Source organism: Hylobates moloch, unplaced genomic scaffold, assembly GCF_009828535.3.
Source record: "Hylobates moloch isolate HMO894 unplaced genomic scaffold, HMol_V3 SCAFFOLD_11, whole genome shotgun sequence".
Classification (NCBI taxonomy): Eukaryota; Metazoa; Chordata; class Mammalia; order Primates; family Hylobatidae; genus Hylobates; species Hylobates moloch.
In genome coordinates, this window is record NW_026652286.1 from 68,493,485 (window position 1) to 68,517,065 (window position 23,581).

A 23,581-nucleotide genomic window follows, 5' to 3' on the forward strand; every position below is an offset into this window, starting at 1 on the left:
ACTTTAAACTTGACCAGTCATGTAAAAAAAAAAAAATCACTGCAGGCCTTTGATAGGGGCAGATGGCATGGTCAAGGAGGGCAAAGAAATGAAAAGGATGAAGATGAAATGATGATAATCTAGGAAAGAAACAGAATTCTGGATTAGTCTCTGGTAACAGAAATAAAGAGGAATATGATACACTGGAAAAGTGATCAAATCTGACCCTAGGCTTATAAAACAAATCGAAGCAATTATATGAATAATACTTGATGGTTTTTACTTGAGAGGAATTGCATCTCAGATACGTCAGCAATGGAAGAAGAGCGAAAGCAGATTCAATGAATAAATGAAGTGAGGTCAAAACAAGAGAGGCAACACCAGGAACCTATCTTTTTTTTTTTTTTTTTTTAAGGTTCTTTTTTCTTTTCTTTTTTTTTTTTAATTATACTTTAAGTTTTAGGGTACATGTGCATAATGCGCAGGTTTGTTATGTATGTATACATGTGCCATGTTGGTGTGCTGCACCCATTAACTCGTCATTTAGCATTAGGTATATCTCCTAATGCTATCCCTCCCCCCTCCCCCCCACCCCACAACAGTCCCCAGAGTGTGAGAACATGCGGTGTTTGGTTTTTTGTCCTTGCGATAGTTTACTGAGAATGATGATTTCCAGCTTCATCCATGTCCCTACAAAGGACATGAACTCATCATGTTTTATGGCTGCATAGTATTCCATAGTGTATATGTGCCACATTTTCTTAATCCAGTCTATCATTGTTGGACATTTGGGTTGGTTCCAACTCTTTGCTATTGTGAATAGTGCCACAATAAACACACATGTACATGTGTCTTTATAGCAGCATGATTTATAATCCTTTGGGTATATACCCAGTAATGGGATGGCTGGGTCAAATGGTATTTCTAGTTCTAGATCCCTAAGGAATCGCCACACTGACTTCCACAATGGTTCAACTAGTTTACAGCCCCACCAACAGTGTAAAAGTGTTCCTATTTCTCCACATCCTCTCCAGCACCTGTTGTTTCCTGACTTTTTAATGATGGCCATTCTAACTGGTGTGAGATGGTATCTCATTGTGGTTTTGATTTGCATTTCTCTGATGGCCAGTGATGATGAGCATTTCTTCATGTGTTTTTCGGCTGCATAAATGTCTTCTTTTGAGAAGTGTCTGTTCATGTCCTCTGCCCACTTTTTGATGGGGTTGTTTGTTTTTTTCTTGTAAATTTGTTTGTGTTCTTTGTAGATGCTGGATATTAGGCGTTTGTCAGATGAGTAGGTTGTAAAAATTTTCTCCCATTCTGTAGGTTGCCTGTTCACTCTGATGGTAGTTTCTTTTGCTGTGCAGAAGCTCTTTAGTTTAATGAGATCCCATTTGTCGATTTTGGCTTTTGTTGCCATTGCTTTTGGTGTTTTAGACATGAAGTCCTTGCCCACGCCTATGTCCTGAATGGTATTGCCTAGGTTTTCTTGTAGGATTTTAATGGTTTTAGGTCTAACATATAAGTCTTTAATCCATCTTGAATTAATTTTTGTATAAGGTGTAAGGAAGGGATCCAGTTTCAGCTTTCTACATATGGCTAGCCAGTTTTCCCAGCACCATTTATTAAATAGGGAATCCTTTCCCCATTTCTTGTTTTTGTCAGGTTTGTCAAAGATCAGATAGTTGTAGCTATGCGGCATCATTTCTGAGGGCTCTGTTCTGTTCCATTGATCTATGTCTCTGTTGTGGTACCAGTACCATGCTGTTTTGGTTACTGTAGCCTTGTAGTATAGTTTGAAGTCAGGTAGCGTGATGCCTCCAGCTTTGTTCTTTTGGCTTAGGATTGACTTGGCAATGCGGGCTCTTTTTTGGTTCTATATGAACTTTAAAGTAGTTTTTTCCAATTCTGTGAAGAAAGTCATTGGTAGCTTGATGGGGATGGCAGTGAATCTATAAATTACCTTGGGCAGCATGGCCATTTTCATGATATTGATTCATCCAACCCATGAGCATGGAATGTTCTTCCATTTGTTTGTATTTTCTTTTATTTCATTGAGCAGTGGTTTATAGTTCTCCTTGAACAGGTCCTTCACATCCCTTGTAAGTTGGATTCCTGGGTATTTTATTCTCTTTGAAGCAATTGTGAATGGGAGTTCACTTGTGATTTGGCTCTCTGTTTGTCTGTTATTGGTGTATAAGAATGCTTGTGATTTTTGCACATTGATTTTGTATCCTGAGACTCTGCTGAAGTTGCTTATCAGCTTAAGAAGATTTTGGGCTGAGACGATGGGGTTTTCTAGATATACAATCATGTCATCTGCAAGCAGGGACAATTTGACTTCCTCTTTTCCTAATTGAATACCCTTTATTTCCTTCTCCTGCCTGATTGCCCTGGCCAGAACTTCCAGCACTATGTTGAAAAGGAGCGGTGAGAGAGGGCATCCCTGTCTTGTGCCAGTTTTCGAAGGGAATGCTTCCAGTTTTTGCCCATTCAGTATGATATTGGCTGTGGGTTTGTCATAGATAGCTCTTATTATTTTGAGATATGTCCCATCAATACCTAATTTATTGAGAGTTTTTAGCATGAAGCGTTGTTGAATTTTGTCAAAGGCCTTTTCTGCATCTATTGAGATAATCATGTGGTTTTTGTCTTTGGTTCTGTTTATATGCTGGATTACGTTTATTGATTTGTGTATGTTGAACCAGCCTTGCATCCCAGGGATGAAGCCCACTTTATCATGGTGGATAAGGTTTTTGATGTGCTGCTGGATTTGGTTTGCCAGTATTTTATTGAGGATTTTTGCACTGATGTTCATCAGGGATATTGGTCTGAAATTCTCTTTTTTTGTCGTGTCTCTGCCAGGCTTTGGTATCAGGATGATGCTGGCCTCATAAAATGAGGTAGGGAGGATTCCCTCTTTTTCTATTGATTGGAATACTTTCAGAAGGAATGGTACCAGTTCCTCCTTGTACTTCTGGTAGAATTCGGCTGTGAATCCATCTGGTCCTGGACTTTTTTTGGTTGGTAAGCTATTAATTATTGCCTGAATTTCAGAGCCTGTTATTGGTCTATTCAGGGATTCAACTTCTTCCTGGTTTATTCTTGGGAGGGTGTATGTGTCAAGGAATTTATCCATTTCTTCTAGATTTTCTAGTTTATTTGCGTAGAGGTGTTTATAGTATTCTCTGATGGTAGTTTGTATTTCTGTGAGATTGGTGGTGATCTCCCCTTTATCATTTTTTATTGCACCTATTTGATTCTTCTCTCTTTTCTTCATTCTTAGTCCTGCTAGCGGTCCATCAATTTTGTTGATCTTTTCAAAAAACCAGCTCCTGGATTCATTGATTTTTTGAAGGGTTTTTTGTGTCTCTATTTCCTTCAGTTCTGCTCTGATCTTAGTTATTTCTTGCCTGCTGCTAGCTTTTGAATGTGTTTGCTCTTGCTTCTCTAGTTCTTTTAATTGTGATGTTAAGGTGTCAATTTTAGATCTTTCCGCTTTCTCTTGTGGGCATTTAGTGCTATAAATTTCCCTCTACATACTGCTTTGAATGTGTCCCAGAGATTCTGGTATGTTATGTCTTTGTTCTCGTTGGTTTCAAAGAACATCTTTATTTCTGCCTTCATTTCATTATGTACCCAATAGTCATTCAGGAGCAGGTTGTTCAGTTTCCATGTAGTTGAGCGGTTTTGAGTGAGTTTCTTAATCCTGAGTTCTAGTGTGATTGTACTGTGGTCTGAGAGACAGTTTGTTATAATTTCTGTTCTTTTACATTTGCTGAGGAGTGTTTTACTTCCAACTATGTGGTCAGTTTTGGAACAGGTGTGATGTGGTGCTGAAAAGAATGTATATTCTGTTGACTTGGGGTGGAGAGTTCTGTAGATGTCTGTTAGGTCTGCTTGGTGCAGAGCTGAGTTCAATTCCTGGATATCCTTGTTAACTTTCTGTCTCACTGATCTGTCTAATGTTGACAGTGGGGTGTTAAAGTCTCCCATTATTATTGTGTGGGAGTCTGAGTCTCTTTGTAGGTCTCTAAGGACTTGCTTTATGAATCTGGGTGCTCCTGTATTGGGTGCATATATATTTAGGATAGTTAGCTCTTCTTGTTGAATTGATCCCTTTACCATTATGTAATGGCCTTCTTTGTCTCTTTTGATCTTTGTTGGTTTAAAGTCTGTTTTATCAGAGAGTAGGATTGCAACCCCTGCCTTTGTTTTCCATTTGCTTGGTACACCTTCCTCCATCCCTTTATTTTGAGCCTGTGTGTGTCTCTGCACTTGATATGGGTTTACTGAATACAGCACACTGATGGGCCTTGACTCTTTATCCTATTTGCCAGTCTGTGTCTTTTAATTGGGGCATTTAGCCCATTTACAATTAAGCTTAATATTGTTATGTGTGAATTTGATCCTGTCATTATGATGTTAGCTGGTTATTTTGCTCGTTAGTTGATGCAGTTTCTTCCTAGCCTCGATGGTCTTTACAATTTGGCATGTTTTTGCAGTGGCTGGTACCGGTTGTTCCTTTCCATGTTTAGTGCTTCCTTCAGGACCTCTCGTAGGGCAGGCCTGGTGCTGACAAAATCTCTCAGCATTTGCTTGTCTGTAAAGGATTTTATTTCTCCTTCACTTAATGAAGCTTAGTTTGGCTGGATAGGAAATTCTGGGTTGAAAATTCTTTTCTTTAAGAATGTTGAATATTGGCACCCACTCTCTCCTGGCTTGTAGAGTTTCTGCCAAGAGATCCACTGTTAGTCTGATGGGCTTCCCTTTGTGGGTAACCTGACCTTTCTCTCTGGCTGCCCTTAACATTTTTTCCTTCATTTCAACTTTGGTGAATCTGACAATTATGTGTCTTGGAGTTGCTCTTCTCGAGGAGTATCTTTGTGGCATTCTCTGTATTTCCTGAATCTGAATGTTGGCCTGCCTTGCTAGATTGGGGAAGTTCTCCTGGATAATATCTTGCAGAGTGTTTTCCAACTTGGTTCCATTCTCCCCGTCACTTTCAGGTACACCAATCAGACATAGATTTTGTCTTTTCACATAGTCCCATATTTCTTAGAGGCTTTGTTCATTTCTTTTTATTCTTTTTTCTCTAAACTTCTCTTCTTACTTCATTTCATTCATTTGATCTTCCATCACTGATACCCTTTCTTCCAGTTGATTGAATCAGCTACTGAGGCTTGTGCATTCGTCACGTAGTTCTCCTGCCGTGGTTTTCAGCTACATCAGGTCCTTTAGGGACTTCTCTGCATTGGTTATTCTAGTTAGCCATTCATCTAATTTTTTTTTCAAGGTTTTTAACTTCTTTGCCATGGGTTTTAACTTCCTCCTTTAGCTCGGAGTAGTTTGATCATCTGAAGCCTTCTTCTCTCAACTCATCAAAGTCATTCTCTGTCCAGCTTTGTTCCATTGCTGGTGAGGAGCTGCGTTTCTCTGGAGGAGGAGAGGTGCTCTGATTTTTAGAGTTTCCAGTTATTCTGCTCTGTTTTTTCCCCATCTTTGTGGTTTTATCTACTTTTGGTCTTTGATGATGGTGACATACAGATGGGGTTTTGGTGTGGATGTCCTTTCTGTTTAGTTTTCCTTCTAACAGTCAGGACCCTCAGCTGCAGGTCTGTTGGAGTTTGCTGGAGGTCCACTCTAGACCCTCTTTGCCTGGGTGTCAGCGGCGGAGTCTGCAAAACAGTGGATATTGGTGAACAGCAAATGTTGCTGCCTGATCGTTCCTCTAGAAGTTTTGTCTCAGAGGAGTACCCGGCCATGTGAGGTGTCAGTCTGCCCCTGTTGGGGGGTGCCTCCGAGTTAGGCTACTCTGGGGTCAGGGACCCACTTGAGGAGGCAGTCTCTCCATTCTCAGATCTCCAGCTGCATGCTGGGAGAACCACTACTCTCTTCAAAGCTGTCAGACAGGGACATTTAAGTCTGCAGAGGTTTCTGCTGCCTTTTGTTTGGCTATGCCCTGCCCCCAGAGGCGGAGTCTACAGAGGCAGGCAGGCCTCCTTGAGCTGCGGTGGGCTCCACCCAGTTCGAGCTTCCGAACCTATCTTTGTAAAATGGGGGTTGGGAACCAAGAGAGCAAAGCCACTCTGGTCCATTAGGTTTTTCTGCCTTCACATGTAAATATCTTTAGTGGAGAATGAGTTACACAACCCTCAGATATGAGGGAAGAAAATTCACTCCTGGAGAAATCCTCTAGAATACATTAAGCACTTTCTCTTATTGGGTCAAAATAATGTTACTAACTGGCTAGCCAACCTGTTTTCTATCAGATGCATCAGAACCCTGCCTGACTCTGGAGCTCTGGCCACATCAATAGGTAAGATTCCATAAAATGTGCTATTTGATAGCATTTAATACAATATTTAATCCTTTTATTATCAAGAAAAGTCTGATAATCTTACTAAAACTCTTACTTGAAAACAAAAAACACAAGATTCAAATTTATAATTTTTTTTATTCCTACTACATAATCAGTTTGGTATTCCTCCCTTCCCAGCCCTGATTTTCTTCCATGCCCACTTTATCAAATTATTTTCAAACTGCCCAGTAATTTTCCATGTGACTTTAATTTCTTTTTTCACTCCCTCCCTTTCTCTTCTCTCCCTCTCTCTCTTTCTCACACACACAGGCACACAAACACAAAAATGCACTCTCTCACACACACACAATTAGGAAATTACTATCAACTGGATCTAGAAGTTGGCAAGTTTAAGAGTCAGTTTTCACATGGAATGGTTAGATGGTAGAAAAATAGGAAATAATTTGTCTGAAATCTGCAAAACACTAAATAATAATCACCTGAAAGGGAAAAATGAGTCCATACAGTTATAAACTATCCTCCACAGTCTTTTTACATACTGTACTAAAACCCAGAAGAGAAAAAAAGGATTTTCTTAGTAACTTATTTTTTGTTGGATAATCCTTCTAAAGAAAACTATATATCAATTATACTTTATTCTATTTTTTCTACAACTTGACTGACAAACCACGAAGTGGCCAAATGAACCATGCAAACAAAAATTCTAACAAGGTGGAGCCACAGACTGGCATCTGGGATAGATCTTACTGGTTACACATTTCAAAGTACATTCAAGATCAAGCACAGGGAAGCCCCTTTTTTTTTTTTTTTTTTTTTAATTAATACAGTCAAGGACATTTTGGTTTTTCAGCTGAAACCACAACTAGCCAAAGCTGGAAAACGTTACATCACCATCCATGATTCAGCAACAACAAAAAGGATGACTATCTAAAGAAGAATGGTCTAGAAAACATCACTTCATGCTATGGGTTGAACTGTACCCTCCAATAACGTTGTTGAAGTCTAACCACCAGTGCCTTAGAATGTGACCTAATTTGGAAATAGGGTTGTTGCAGATCTAATTAGTTAAGGCGAGGTCATACTGGTGTAGGGTGGGCCCCTAATTCAATATGACTGGTATCCTCACGAGAAGACAGCAATGTGAAGAAACAGGGAGAATGCCCCGTGAAGAGGGAAGCAGAGATTGCACTGATGCATTTACAATCCAAGGAACATTAAAGATGGCTAACCCTCATGAGCAGCTAGGAGAAAGGTACGGAATAGATTCTCCCTCAAAGCTCTGTTGATTGGCAGGTGCAAACCCTGCTAACACCTTGATTTCTGATGTCTAGGCTCCAGAACTATGAAAGAATAAATTTCTGTTGTTTTAAGTCACCCAGTTTGTGGTACTCTGTTATTATAGCAGCCCTAAGAAATGAACGCCTAATATCAATAAAAATTTCCAGATTTTAATCTTAAAATACAGGTTTTCATAACTGTGAAAACTTAGAAGCAATCTGACCTTCAGTAGGAGAATGGATAAACGAATTGTGGTACATCATACAAAGGAATATCATTCAGTAATAAAAAGAAATTAGCTATCAAGCCATGGAAAGACTTGAGGAATCTTAAAAGGATATTATTAAGTGAAAGAAGCCATTCTGAAAAGACTGCACACTAGATGATTCCAACTACATGACATTCTGGAAAAGGCAAAAATGTGGACACAGAAAAAGATTAGTGATTGCTTGGTGTTCAGGGAGAGGGGAAAATGAAAGAGGTGATGCAAAGGGGATTTTTAGGGCACTGAAACTATTCTACATGATACAGTAACAATGAATATATGCCATCATACTTTTGTCAAAACCCACAGAATGTACACCATAAAGTATGAACCCTTATGCAAACTATGTATTTTAGTATTAATATAAAAATGTATCAGTATCGTTTCATCAGTTGTAACAAATGCTCCACACAAGGTACATTCAACGGAATAAATGTCAATTCCTTCACTTTTCTGCAAAAACTTCTACAAAAAATCCTGTATCTCTAAAGGGTAACACATTATTCTATACATCAGCTAAGTCATAATTTAATGCTTCCTTGACTGTCATTTTTAATCTATTTCTACATTTTGTCCTGTCTCTTCCTTTCATTCCCCATGCCAATATAGCCCCACTTTTCCATCCATAAGCACTAGCCCCACACCTTCTGATGTGTGCTTCTGAGCTATACTTCAGACAGTCCTTTCTAATAAATGATGGTTCATAATAGATTATCTGCCAAAAACAAGAAAAACAGAAGATAGGTGGACAGATATATTATCTAAATTTCTTTCATTTCACCTCATACCAAGGAGAATGAGCCCAGTTTATGTACTGTTTTTAGAAGGTCATTATTCATTAAGTGCTCTTAACACCCTTGAAAGATAAGTAGTATTCATATGCCCATTTATAAATGGGGTCATTGACCCTTATAGAAGTTAAGGAACTTTTCCAAGGTGGCATGTATCTCCCAACAGTGGCTGGAATTGAACAGATGTCTGATTACACTAAGACCATGATCATAACATGGTAACATCCCAAGCAAGCAAGGGATATGAAGGACCAGAGGCTGAGAAAGAGATCAGAACCAGAGGTAAAAATGTGGGAGTCATCCAAAAAGAGATGACAGCTGAAACCACGAAGAAGAAAGAGAATGTGGAAGAAAGAGAGTGGGGAAAGCAAGGGATGAAGAAAACTTTAGCATTACCCCACTTATAAGAGAAGGAACAGCAAAGTACACATAGGAGAGAAGGGCAGATGAGAAATGAACCACATATTGTCACCAGATTTGAAACGTGGAATCATCATCTTTGACTCCTCTCTTCCCATAATCTGCGATGTTCAGGTAACTTTGTGTACATTACATTCACCTATAATTTTTTCAGATTTGCTTTTTACAAAGCATTATGTCATTATCCTAGTACATGTCCTTTAGCAACTTTTACTTGGAATTATTCCAATGGCCTCGAAACATGTCTTCCTTCTTTCCATTCTACCTGCTCTTGACTAGTATCACCTGTTTATGTACCCACAGCCTCTTCTATCACTCCACCTACTATCGCCAACAAATGGGAGCTTATTATTCACAATGTTCTTCTGTCCTTGGATTTTTAATCTATCTTGAAAAACAAATGGAGATCCACCATTCACTTCAGACTGCACATATTCAATAGTAAACATATAAATGATCTTAAAATCATCCTCCCCGCTGAAAGGCATTCATATTGTCTCCAGACTTGTCATTACAAACTTGAGGATTATCTTGTCAAATTTTAACCATATTATTTTAGAATAAGCAAAAATTAAAATCTTAAAAATATTGAGCTTTTCTGTTCAAATCAAGGTATGTCTTTCTAAGTATTCATCTTCACCACTCAGCAGAGTTTTAAAGTTTCTTCACATACTTTCTGCATATTTAAGTTTATTCCTATTTTACATTTTTAGTTGTTATTATAGAATTTTTATTTCTCTTATATTTTATAAGTATTTTTATAATAGAAAGCTGTGTAATTCTTATATGTAAATTTTGCCTTTTAGTGTGCCTTGTAATTTTTTGTTGGAAGTCAGACATGTAAAAGGTACTAGGTAAAAAGAACTGAGGTAAACAGGCCTTTGGTGATGTGGTGAAGCAAGAGGGAAACTGTAAGATACTCGATACATTACTCGTGTGTTTTAGCAGGAGCCTGTATTTTCTCAACTGCATATACGTCTAAAATCAATATACAGTATGTTTTGTGCATTGAAATTTACTTAGCTAGATACATACCATTCTGTCATAGAATATACCACTATTAATGATCAAATGATGTACACTTATCATGTACACAAATAATGTATAATTAAGATCTTTATTCCAGTCTCCTGGAATAAATGTGGGACTTTCTACATTAGTAAAACTGGAACTATTAAGAAGAATGAGCATTTGTAGATACTGCTATATTTCTCCCTACTGTGGCTGTTTCAGCACTGTATGAGAATTCCCACTGCCCCACTTTTCAAACAATCCTTGGTATTATCAAACTTGTTGATTGTTTTGATCTGATGAATGTGAAATAAGTTTTCTCAGTTGCTTTAAAAATGGCATATCCCTGATTCCCTGATTATAGTGAGGTTTAACATTTTAAAATATATTGGTGAAACATTATGTATATATTTTTCCTTGAATTTCTTGTTCATAGACTTTCTCAACTTTCTGTTTGGTTGCATTTTCTCTTATTAATTTGTAGATGTTCTTTGCATATTTGGGTACTAATCTTTTATCAGTTACACATATTCTTTGCAAGTCTACTATCCCAAAATGTGACCTGTCTTTTCACAGTCTTCACATACAGAATTTGTCACATAAAGTTAGTAAATTTTAGCACAATAAAAATAATAATCTTTTCTTTAAAAGTTAATACCTTAGAGTCGTATTTTAAATATTCTTCCTGATATCATAAATCATAACGATATTGTCATATATTTTCTTCTAAAATTTTAAAGTTTTTATTTTCAGTTTTAGGTTTTCAATCTAATGAATCCAGTCGGTGTGTGTGCATTAGAAATTCAACCTCTTTTTTTTTTAAACATGGCCAACCTAGCATTGATTACCAAATAGTTCATTCTTTCTCCCACTGATTTGTTATACTACATCTGTTATATACAGAGTTCCTACAAACATCGGTCTGTTCCTAAACTTGACTGATTTATTCCCATTCTGATTTACTTTAGCTTTATGCCTGATTGGGTGAATCTCCCCACTTTATTTTTCCTCTGGGTTAATCTTGACCTTTTACCCTTGCATATAAATTTTAGAGTTAGCTAAAACTTTGCCAAGTTCTGTAAAACAAACTTTTGAATTTTTTTGAAATTATATTCAATTAACAGATATATCTGAAAATATTTTACATCTCCAGACTATTGAATTTACTCATCCATTTATTTATTCTTTTAGCTTCTTTAATAAAGTTTTATAACTTTCTTCATAAAGTTCTTACATATCTCGTTTTGACTTATTCCTAAGTAAGGTACTTTTGTTGCTGTTGTAACTGGGATCTTCTTTAAATCACATTTTCTAAACATTTTTGCTGAGGTACAGAAGCATGATCTTTTTATGTTATCTTGTATCCGGCAACAGTGGTAAGCTATACAATTAGTTCTGGTAGTTTGTATATAGATTTTCTCAGATTTCCCATACAGACAATCCTCTACAAATAATGAAAGTTTTGTTTATTCCTTTCATTTCTTGTATCATTTATTATTTTTCTTATTTTACTGGCTAGGATTTCCAGCATAATGCTGAATAAAAGTAGCGATAGTAATCATCATGTTTCTAAGCTTAATGAACATATTTCTAGTATTTCATCATTAAGTATGAGGCTTACTGTAGAGTTCTGATGGATATCCTTTATTGGGCTAAGGTTGATTTTTTGCAATTCCTAGGTTGTTAAGAGTTGATATTGTTGGTAAGGGAGGTCGTGGTGCTAATCATAAATAAATGCTAACAATCATTTCTTCTCTATTAAAATAATCATTATGTGATAGACACTGTTTACTATCTAACATATGCTCTATGAGACTCCTTAACTCATTCTAAATAGATCTGCATATTTTCAGTACATGTCAATATCACATTCATGGACATAGTCTAATAATCCAATTGGCCAGGCGCAGTGGCTCATGCCTGTAATCCCAACACTGGGGGGGCCGAGGTGGGCGGATCACGAGACCAGAAGATCAAGGCCATCCTGGCTAACATGGTGAAACCCCGTCCCTACTAAAAATACAAAAAATTAGCCAGGCGTGGTTGCACGCACCTGTAATCCCAGGTCCTCGGGAAGCTGAGGCAGGAGAATCACTTGAACCCGGGAGGCAGAGGTTGCAAATGAGCCGAGATGGCACCAGTGCACTCCAGCCTAGGGGACAGAGCGAGACTCCCTCTAAAAAAATAATAATAATAATAAAATAAAATAATTTCTGGCCCTTAGTTTGTAAAGGAAATATGCATAACAAATTTTGAAGACATAGACACATTTGCCTGATTTAAGCCTATTACATACTTCAAGACAAGACAGATGGTTAAGAACTAAACATATCCTTTATCATATACATGTACACAAGATATCTAAAACAAAGACATAAAAGACATAATTATTTTGTGGTTTTTAAATTTTATTATTATTATACTTCAAGTTTTAGGGTACATGTGCACAATGTGCAGGTTTGTTACATATGTATCCATGTGCCATGTTGGTTTGCTGCACCCATTAACTCGTCATTTAGCATTAGGTATATCTCCTAATGCTATCCCTTGCCCCTCCCCCCACCCCACAACAGTCCCCGGAGTGTGATGTTCCCCTTCCTGTGTCCATGTGTTCTCATTGTTCAATTCCCACCTATGAGTGAGAACATGCGGTGTTTGGTTTTTTGTCCTTGCGATAGTTTACTGAGAATGATGTTTTCCAGTTTCATCCATGTCCCTACAAAGGACATGAACTCATCATTTTTTATGGCTGCATAGTATTCCATGGTGTATATGTGCCACATTTTCTGAATCCAGTCTATTGTTGTTGGACATTTGGGTTGGTTCCAGGTCTTTGCTACTGTGAATAGTGCCGCAATAAACATACATGTGCATGTGTCTTTATAGCAGCATGATTTATAGTCCTTTGGGTATATACCCAGTAATGGGATGGCTGGGTCAAATGGTATTTCTAGTTCTAGATCCCTGAGGAATCGCCACACTGACTTCCACAATGGTTGAACTAGTTTACAGTCTCACCAACAGTGTAAAAGTGTTCCTATTTCTCCACATCCTCTCCAGCACCTGTTGTTTCCTGACTTTTTAATGATGGCCATTCTAACTGGTGTGAGTTGTTTTTTTTTTTTTCAGACGGAGTCTCGCTCTGTCGCCCAGGCTGGAGTGCAATGGCGCAATCTCAGCTCACTGCCAGCCCCACCTCCTGGGTTCACGCCATTTTCCTGCCTCAGCCTCCCGAGTAGCTGGGACTACAGGTGCCCGCCACCACGTCTGGCTAATTTTTTTTTTTTTTTTTTTGTATTTTTAGTAGTGACGGGGTTTCACCATGTTAGCCAGGATGGTCTCGATCTCCTGACCTCGTGATCCGCCCATCTTGGCCTCCCAAAGTGCTGGGATTACAGGCATGAGCCACCGCGCCCGGCCAAAAGACATAAGTCTATTTAATATTTAATTCTGAATTGTTGACAAACAGTGGTATAAAACCACAGGCTTCACAAAGGAAAGGAACTACTACACAGCTTGACTTTTATCTTTCAATAACCACCAATTGAGGCGCATACTTTAATTAAAACCCAGTGCTATACAAATTATAACTTATAAATAAGTAGAGCTGTGCATTTGAATTTTAAAATCCTATATTTTATGGGATTTATTCTCCAGTGAGCAAATAAATAACCAGACATAAGTTCCCTGGGTTCTTAATTCTACTAAGTGGCCAACTTCAGAAATATGTTTTAGTAAAAACAAGCCTAATTTTAAAAATTGCAAATGAGTTATTTCTTTAAATTGCATTATTGAAAATTCTATGTAAAAGAATATTACATTTTTAAGTTTTAAAACTGAGATTAAATAAGTTTTACTTCCAGAGGGAGAACAAATGAAGCAAAGAGAAAACTATCTACAATTATGTCACCAGAAAAGCACAATTTCATTTACAAAGCCTGGATTCGTGCCCAGTTTTTCCGAAATACATCTACCAGATTACATCTGTATAAGACTTTTTCCATAACAAACAAGGATAACAAGGCAAAAAAGTAATACAAATAGAATTCCACTTGAAAAATCAAAGTTCAACATATATCTAGACTAGTTCCATCCCCAGCCCATTTTCCATTCTGCTTTACTGATGCAGAGGCAACAAATCTTGTTTGAATACAAAATTCTTAATAGAAAAAGCTTTCATAGTTAGCTGTTAATCTACTAAGGCACTATCCTTTCAGGAAGGTGCCATTTTACAGTACCTGTAGCAAAAAACTTACACAGTTTAATCTTTTTAATGAAACTGGATTAGCTTTTCAATGTATTATGTTCTCTACACTTTCTATTTAAAAGCTGTTACTAAAGGAGCTTATAAAATGTGAAGGCTCAGGACACAAATAAGCAATGAGGCTATGTGAAGAACTGGAAGCCTAGAGGTTAACCAGCTTCAAATCATCTGTGAATGATAATTTTCAAAAACACTACACCAAACCCTTCATCACACACATAAGAGCCAAACCATAGTCAGTCAAAATGCAACACATCGCTGTCTGCCGTTAGTTTTGCCTGTAATTAAAACACTACCATTTTATGGTTGCTAAAGATATACATGAAAAGCAATCATCACCAATTTAAAAAATTGAGAGAGGAAATCAAATTTTATTATAAAACTCTCCTTTTCTGATTATTTAGCAAAGCATTTCTCAAATATTTATCAAGAAATATTGAAAACCACTATTTTCATCCCCCAAAATGTATAAGATATTCCTTATTAACTAAGAAAATCTCACTTCGCATTTAAAAAAGCTTAGCAGCAAAATTGTGGGAGGAGTCTCTCCTAGTAATGTATCCTACAACAGTATGAATGACCTGAGACAAAATAAGGGCAACAGCCAACTGTGCCACTCAGCACATGATGATTTCATTCACCCTTTCTGACTGTCAGGTTTCTCATTTGTCAAATGGGAATAATAACAACTGCATCACAGGATTGTTTAGAAAGCTAAAAGAGATGAGTCGTGTATGAATATCTATCATAGTAGCAGGCTAGACTTTTTTTTAGTTGTTAGAAGCACATACTTTCTCCAACCCCAACCTTCCCCGCAAAAGAAATCCACATATACATTTGAAATCAGGCTGGATTTTTTAAATGATACTAACACTTAATTTAATTGTTACTCATTCATCTCCCTCCAGCAACTGAAGACTATAATTCAAGTAAAGATATATCTAACAACTAAAGATACCTTTAAAAATGAGAAAACTGGGTAACATGTAGCTTAACAACATATTACTTTTCTTTTTTTTCTCTGCCCTTTTAGGCACGCTCCCAGGGAAAGAACAGTTAACCTTTGTTACCTAAAACCATCTTCTCCTTGATCTAACAGCTATCTGCTTATTCAGCAAATAAAAATTCTGTGAGGGTCTTCCTAAGTTGTTAAAGATCCTAAATTAGTAAGGCACTAACGGGGATACATTGAAACAATTCCTGCAAACAGAACTGATGTATAAATTTGACAGACTCCCTTTGTAACCTAGTGCTAAGGTAGTCATGTAATTCAGGACACTTATGTCTAATGTAAAACCTGAAGGGACAACTATTCCAGACAAATTTGCATTTATAATCACCCTACCCATCGTATTATCTCCAAATTGTACATGTGCAAAATGATCTTTTGCTTCAGAAGGAAAAGGCTTTGTTACTTTTTCTTTTGTAAAAAAAACTAAACACACCTAGTGGCTAGATATTGTTTTCCAAAAAAAGGAACCAGGGCTCCTATGAAAACTGGATGATGATTCTAGAACTGAGGGAAGAAATATATATTATGAGTCTGGAGCATCTTGTCGTGCCAAAAAGTAAGCAAGTGTTCAAAAAACACAATGACGAGAGCATGGCAAAGGAAGAAAAGATCTGACTGAAAGAACTCTCAATTTGAAGCTGGAATCAATAAAGTCGTTCTGGATTGTACCAAAAATATAAAATAAATATCCATGAGTCCATAATAAGATAAATAAAAGATTAAACAAATCAATAAATGGGAGAAACAAATCTCCCATGCAGAATTCAAAACATCTTGTTAGATGTTCCACCTTCAAGGAGGTAGAGTATAACCCCCTAACTCCTTAAGTGTGGGCTGTGCATAGCAACTTCTTTCCAAAAAGTACAGTATGTGGGTGGGGGAGGGGCTCAGGGAATAATTACAGTGAAAAAACCTAACACCGCCTCAACCAAGGGATCAAGGTTATCATCAGCAGTGGTAAGTCATGTTGATAGTATGTACCCTTAATAAAATGTGATGAAATGGCACTCACTTTACCTCTGTGACCTTCCTCCCCAAAACACATAACCCCAGTTGAATCAGTAAAATGTCACATGGTCTATAAAATACCATCGAGTCATCAAAAACAAGATACAGTCTGACACAGTCATCAAAAACAAAAAAAAGTCTGAGAAACTGTCCCAGCCAAGAGAAACCTAAGAAGACATAACTACTAAATGTAATGTGGCATCCTGCATGGGTAGGATCCTGGAACAAAAAGAACATTAGGTAAAAATTAAGGATATCTGAATAAAGTGTGGACTTTAATAATAACGTATCAATATTGGTTCATTATGTGGAACAAATGTAGCTTACTAATGTAAGATGTTATAATGGGTGGAACCGGATGTAAAGTAGATGGGAACTCTGTATTATCTGCAATTTTTCTAAGAATCTAAAACTGTTCTAAAATTAAAAGTTTAAGAAAAATTAGAAAACCTTAAAATATTTTATATACAGATTAACATTATGCACTATGGCCCTCATTTTGTCCAAATGTAAGCCAGTCATTCACTATTTATGATATTCATGGTGTCCTGAGGAAATGATGGAGGTCTACATGCAGAGAGAAGTTGACAGTGGAGAATTCTCCTTCATCTATCCATTTTCAGTATCCTGCAGTGTACTGCACTTCACATGTATGTCGAGTTAAGTAGTTTAAACTAACACAAGTATAGACAAATGGTTTAAAATGTCTCAGATAGGAAACAGCAGGTAGGATATAGGCATAAGCAAGTAGCAAAAGTGACATTCCTTCATTCCTGAGTTCTTTATCAGTCACAACATGAGGTTAGTTGTTATTTAACGATGCTTTTAACTAAAGAAATCTGACCAGAAGTAGGCCAAGACATTTCAAAATTATTAAGAAGCCTATCAGCCCTTAGTGGATTTTTATTAATGTAATAAATAAGCGAACGTTAGATACATACATATATTTTTAAATAGTAACAACTTGAGAAGCAACAATGGATTTATAACCATTCTTGTTAACAATGAACACTGCCCTTTGTATGCTTCAAGATAATGGCTAATGATGCATGAAGTTTTCATAATTAGCACAAGATATATGCAGATTACAAAGATAAGCCTTTCTAATTTTTAGTGATGTTTAAAATCATGCTACTCCCAATCTAATATTTTATGAAATTTAACAAAAGGTAATGACAAATATGCAGAAGATTTTACAGATGTTGTCTTCTTGTTGAATTCTGTTTTGACAATGAAATGGATGAAAAAGATGTAAGTATCCTCAACATATGCTCAACAGCAAATGACTTCCTTAGGGAAAACAGTGTTTTAGCTAAAATTATGTAAGTTTAAGCAGTGAGAAAGCAGCCACATTTTTGGAATAAAAAGATTCTGACATGCTGTCCATCAGGTGAGGATACAAGAAGACATACCCTCATCAGATAATGGATTTGCCAGTACCTTGATCTTGGACTTCCCAGCTTCCAGAACCATGAGAAATAAATGTTTACTGTTTTGTGTTTTTTGGAGAAAAAAAAAAAAGATTATGAAGTAAAGTTAAAGGGTTAGCACTACACATATAATTCATTTTCTTAATCATTCATAGACAAGCAGTTATAGAAAAGTAGATAAATCCAGAAATATAGAGTGCTACAGGATATCGCTAATGTGGTTAATTTCATAGAAACGAGACCTTTAATAAATAGAGAAATACTTACAAACTATAACAAGATGTGTAGGAACTATCACACAGTGTTTAAGTGACTTAGCTCCCGAACTGGACTGCATGGGCTGGAACACCGGCAATAGAATTTATTAGCTATGAGATCTTGGACACATTACTTAATCTCTACAAGTTATTATCATCTGTAGAATGGTGACAGAATTGGTGAGAGTTTTACAAGAGATAATTCATGTATAGCACTTAGAACAATGCTTGGTACACAGTACGTATTCAATAAATGTTAGCTATAATTGGTTATGAGAATAATCATAAAAATCTTTTATATCACAAAAAATTCATTAATCATCTTTTGGCAAAGAACTTAGAGGTGATCAACCTCAGAGATGAATTACACATTTTTCTTTTACAAATAGGTAAGCATTCCAAATTTGCTGGCCTATTCTGGGATATTTTGTAGACCGGGATCTACGAGAATACTCCATCAGTATCTCCTGCTAAATTAGTTATATTGACAGTGTTGGCCACAAATATTTAACAGAAAGTATTTCATCAGAACTTTAAAATAGTATACATACCCTCAAATCAGGAGAAAAGTTGTCGGCAGAAGTTGAAATGGAATCTGATGATACAACAGAAGCTGATTTTGTATGCACTGAATTCTCTGAATGAGAAGTGGAGGCACTACAAAATACAAAAGTACAGTATGTTGGAAAAATGGGGGCTTCAAAGACCAATTTCAGACATTGTATTTAATATAACTCCAATATTTATTAAAATTTCCACAGCCAACTAAGTTCTGCTTTGCCTATTCAATCTTATCTCTAAGTCTTAACAAATTACAAACTATTCCTGCTGGGTCAAGTATTCTTACAATCTAAGTTCCCTCTGGATAGACTCCCAGTACTCCTGAAGACACTCCAGGCTAATTCCTGCTTTTTATCCATTCACCCATCCATTCATTCATCCAAAGAACATTCATTGAGTGATCCAATGTACAAAACCACTACACCAGGCACTGTGATTTGAAAATAAATATGACATCATCCCCATGTTCATGAAACTCACAAGCCTGTGACACAGACAAGTAAATAAAGTGGTGCAGTGTGATGACTCTAAATAGAAACACATACACACACACACACACACACACACAAACACCCCACATACATACAAATATCTATGGGAGAAAAGAAAAGGAAGCAGCCAATTCTTGCCAGAAAGTTCAGGGAAGACTTCTCAGAGGAGATGATATTCAAACTGAGTCTTGAAAGATAGGAGATTATCAGACCAACAAACAAGGAAATTTCAAAAACAAACAAAAGGCAATGTAAAGGTATAGAAGTATCAAAGTCTACAGAACATCTCAGACACTACAAATAGTTGAATAAGGGTGAATGGATAAAAGAGCAGATGAGGATGGAAAGAGAAGCTCTTCTTTGTACCTTGTACCTTCTCACCATATCAAACAACCCTGCCTGAAGTATCTACTTCTTCCATTATAAGTAATCACTCTACAGTTACTTTTACTTTCTTAAATTCCTATAGAACTTTTTTTTTTCTGAGACAGAGTTTCACTCTTGTCACCCAGGCTGGAGTGCAATGGTGCAATCTCAGGTCACTGCAACCTCTGCCTCCCAGGTTCAAGCAATTCTCCTGTCTCAGCCTCCTGAGTAGCTGGGATTACAGGCACCTGCCCCCATACCTGGCTAATTTTTGTATTTTTGTAGAGACGAGGTTTCACCATGTTGGCCAGACTGGTCTTGAACTCCTGACCTCAACTGATGCACCCGCTTCAGCCTCCCAAAGTGCTGGGATCACAGGTGTGAGCCACCGCGCCTGGCCAAACTTTTGATACCTGATCACACTTTTATTGTTTATTTTGTCTCACCAACTAGTGCCCCAAGAACAAAAATTATGTCTTTTTTTGGGGGGCGGGGTGGGGCAGCGGGGGAGCAATGAGGTCTCACTATGTTGTCCAGGCTGTTCTCCTCAAACTCCTGGTCTCAAACGATCCTCTCACTCAGCCTCCCAAAGTGTCGGGATTTCATGCATGGGCTACCATGCTCAAGCCTACTTCTTTTTTATTTTCCACAAAATCTACTTCAGGACCTGTGTACACTGTTAACATGTATTATGTTTGTTAAATTTAAAAGTCTGTGACAATATGCCACAAACTGACTAACTGATATCATTTCCTCTTATCAGTAAAACAAAGTTAAAATTATTTAAGGTAAGATCAATGGTAGAAAAACCTCAAATACTTTGAATTGAGTCTTAAAGTTCAGATTTTCAAAAATGTATTTTTCTAAAACATATTAAAAGTCTTCCTTATACCAGAATTCAAAATTTTTTTCACTAGATTTTGATGAAATACTTCACCTTTGAGTTGTGATATTAAGAACCATCTAGCTTTAAAATAAATCCCATTTATTCATTACAAACCTCTCTATAACAAGAATAACTAAATTACTTATACAATGTGAAAATCACCTCCCCCAAAAAGAAATCGTCACTTCATTTAAATGAATGAAAAGTGGCATTCCAGTGCAAACACGACATAGTATTTCCAACAACCTATACTATTATACAAAAAAGCAGTCATAAGAAATTATATTACATAGTTTTATAATGTAAGGAAAGAAAACGTGATAGGCCATGAATGTTTTCCTTTTTCTTTATATCTAAATTCTGATTAAATGTCATTTGCCTTAAAATAACAGGTAAAATAACCAAATTTTAAGCACAGTACTTTGACAGACATTGTTAGCTCCCTATTTCAAATAGATTCCCCTTTCTCCCTGACTTTGATCAGGGTAGTTTGTGCCCTGCCGAAGATAAGAGGCTTGCTATTCTCTTCCTTGTGGCTAGGAGAGCCACGTAAGTCAATTCCAGTCAGTGGGATTTAGTGGGAAATCTACTAATGGTTATAGAAACCTTTTATTTTCTCAATAAAGGGGAGCAGAAACAGCAGGGTAGTCTTCGTCCTTTCCCATTTCTCTTGCCTAAAATAAGAATATAAAGTTTGAAAATACAAGAGCCATCTTATAAACATTAGCAACATGCTGGCCTGCTGAGGACAAGGAGCCAAAGAATAGGATGAGCATAGGTTCCTGTAGCATCACTGAGCCAACAACTCTCTACCTCTGGAATTCTTGTTATGTAACATAAATGGGTGAGCATAGCTGTGTGTGCCTATAGTCCAAGATGCTTGAGAGGCCGAAGCAGAAGGATCACTTGAGCCCAGGAGTTTGAGACCAGCTGGGCAACATGCCAAGAACCCATCTCAAAAAATTAAATAAAATTAAAATTTTTTAAATAAAATAAATGAACTTAAATTTTTTAAATCACTGCAGTAGAGTCTGTTCTAGACAGTCAAACACAATATAGCAATCAACATCTCATAAAGTCTATCTGGGGCAAGTTCAAATGTATAATGCTATTTTATACGCCTATGCCCTTCTGGGAGAAAAACTCTTAAAGGCAATTGAATATAACTTGAAATTATGGAGAGTGTATTATCTAGAAAAATAATATTGACAGACTATTGTAGCATGTAGCACAAGAAACCAAACAGCTCTCTGGTTGGGTGTGGTGGCTCACACCTGTAATCCCAGCACTTTGGAAGGCCGAGGAGGGTGGATCACTTCAGCCCAGGAGTTCGAGACCAGCCTGGGCAACATGGTGAAACTCCCTCCCTACTAAAAATACAAAAATTAGCCAGGAGTGGTGGCACATGCCTGTAGTCCCAGCTACTTGGGAGGCTGAAGCATGAGAATCATTTGAACCTGGCAGGTGGAGGTTGCAGTGAGCTGAGATCGTACCACTGCATTCCAGCCTGGGCAACAGAGTAAGACTCTCACCAAAAAAAAAAAAAAAAGAAAGAAAGAAACCAAATGGCTCTTTACAGCCAAAGTATAAAGTAAATAAATCTAAGAGAGAGAAAATAACAAATCCAGGTACTGCAACTTATACTTTGCAGTCTCAGATTCAAAGAATCAGTCTTTCTAGCAAAAGTGTGGTAAATAGCCTTTAATTATTAACTTCAGACACACATAAACATAGGTAGATATGATGATCCACAGTGTTATAGCTGAATAAGCACTAAATGTATATCTCTGTATAACCAGGCTACAAAGGGTTTTACTCTCCAGGCAAATATTGAACTGGAGGGGTACAGTGTGGGAATACATCATAGTACTGTTCTTGTGATTATGGCAGAAACACACACACACACACACACACACACACAAGAGAGAGAGAGAGAGGCAGAGAGAGAGAGAAAGGGGGAGAGGGAGGGAGAGAGAGTGCACAGGATAGAGGGAGAGAGGGAGAGAGAGAGAGCATGAGAGAGCAAGTAAGCATGCAGGCGCAGCAGAACCGTTAAAACTTCTGGTATAAACGTAAAGTGCTGCCTTTAGCAGCTACTCAGACTGAAGGTGGCCATGGGCACACTAGGATGCATAGTTCTCTTTTCTGTAGTTGTTTGTTTTCTTCTGTCATACTGGCTCTGTGCATGCTTGTAGTCACCATAGCTACTGGTATAACACACGCTAATTTCCAATGCCTTTTTTCCATTTCTCCCTTGCTCATCTTGAAGTCAAGCTCTCTATGTTTATTTTTTATGAACTGTTCCACAAACAAGCTCTGTATTTCCCAAAATTCATGCCTCTGCTTCAGGCCTTTCCAAAATAGAATGTTCCTTTACCCTAATCTACTTAATAACATCCTACCTACCCTTTAAGACCTGGTTTAAAAAACTAACTTCTCCAAGAAGTCTTGGAGTCTTCCAAGAAGGTCTTCCAGTTGGAACTAAACTCTCAGTCTTCTACACTTTCACAGACTTTGTCTATAACTGCACTTAAGACTTCCCACATTAGACTAGAGAACTTCAGTTACACAGCCACCTCTTTTTAAAATTACAAACTCCAAATAATAAGAATCTTGTAATTAGCCAGGCATTTGAACTTGGAGTAGAAACTGCAAGTCTCTAACCTCATTAAGTAACCGATACCATTTTGGTTCTCAGATTTCCCAGGCCTATATACTTCACCTCAGTCCATCCAAACATTCCTGTTTTCCTTGTCAACCTGGGCCTTTCTTCCAAATGCTAAAACTTCTAGTCAACACTGTCGCATATGTTCATTACCATATTACTTTGTGTTTCCTACACCCACTTTTCTCTGTCCAAGCCTTTCTTCAACTACTAATTCTCTTCCTAATCTTTATCTGAATGTTTTAGTCCACAGTGAATAAGCTCCCCTACATCTTCAACAGGATTCTCCCCTTCACCTCTGCCTCAACTAACCTCTCCTCACAGGAATCCACTTCTCTGCAGACTTTAATAAGAGACTCTTTTCTTTTCCCACATGTAACAACGCCCAAAGATGAAACAAGCATTTTCCCAGCTGAACTCTCAGGCTTCTACATTAGTATTAGTTTTGCATCTTCACATATAAAAACCTTCTTCCTCTAAGGTTCATGGCTTTTCAGTATACAACCTCCTTGTTACTATCATCCACCCACTCATCCTCCTCACTCACTAAGGGTTTTCTCATCTGGCTCACTTTC

At 37.3% G+C, this 23,581-nt stretch overlaps 1 protein-coding gene across 3 annotated transcripts in view; it reads right to left on the reverse strand.

Moving 5' to 3' along the window:
* The window catches only part of MTMR2 (myotubularin related protein 2), a 95,943-nt gene that overhangs the window by 36,847 nt on the left and 35,515 nt on the right, over positions 1-23,581 (reverse strand). For 2 of the 3 annotated variants that reach the window (XM_032167197.2, XM_032167198.2), the window contains one exon: positions 18,589-18,694. In XM_032167197.2, coding sequence (XP_032023088.1) covers positions 18,589-18,694 — 106 coding nt within the window. Of the gene's footprint in view, positions 1-18,047; positions 18,127-18,588; positions 18,695-23,581 lie in introns of those variants that run through there. The other variant, XM_058446947.1, reaches the window with a different exon arrangement.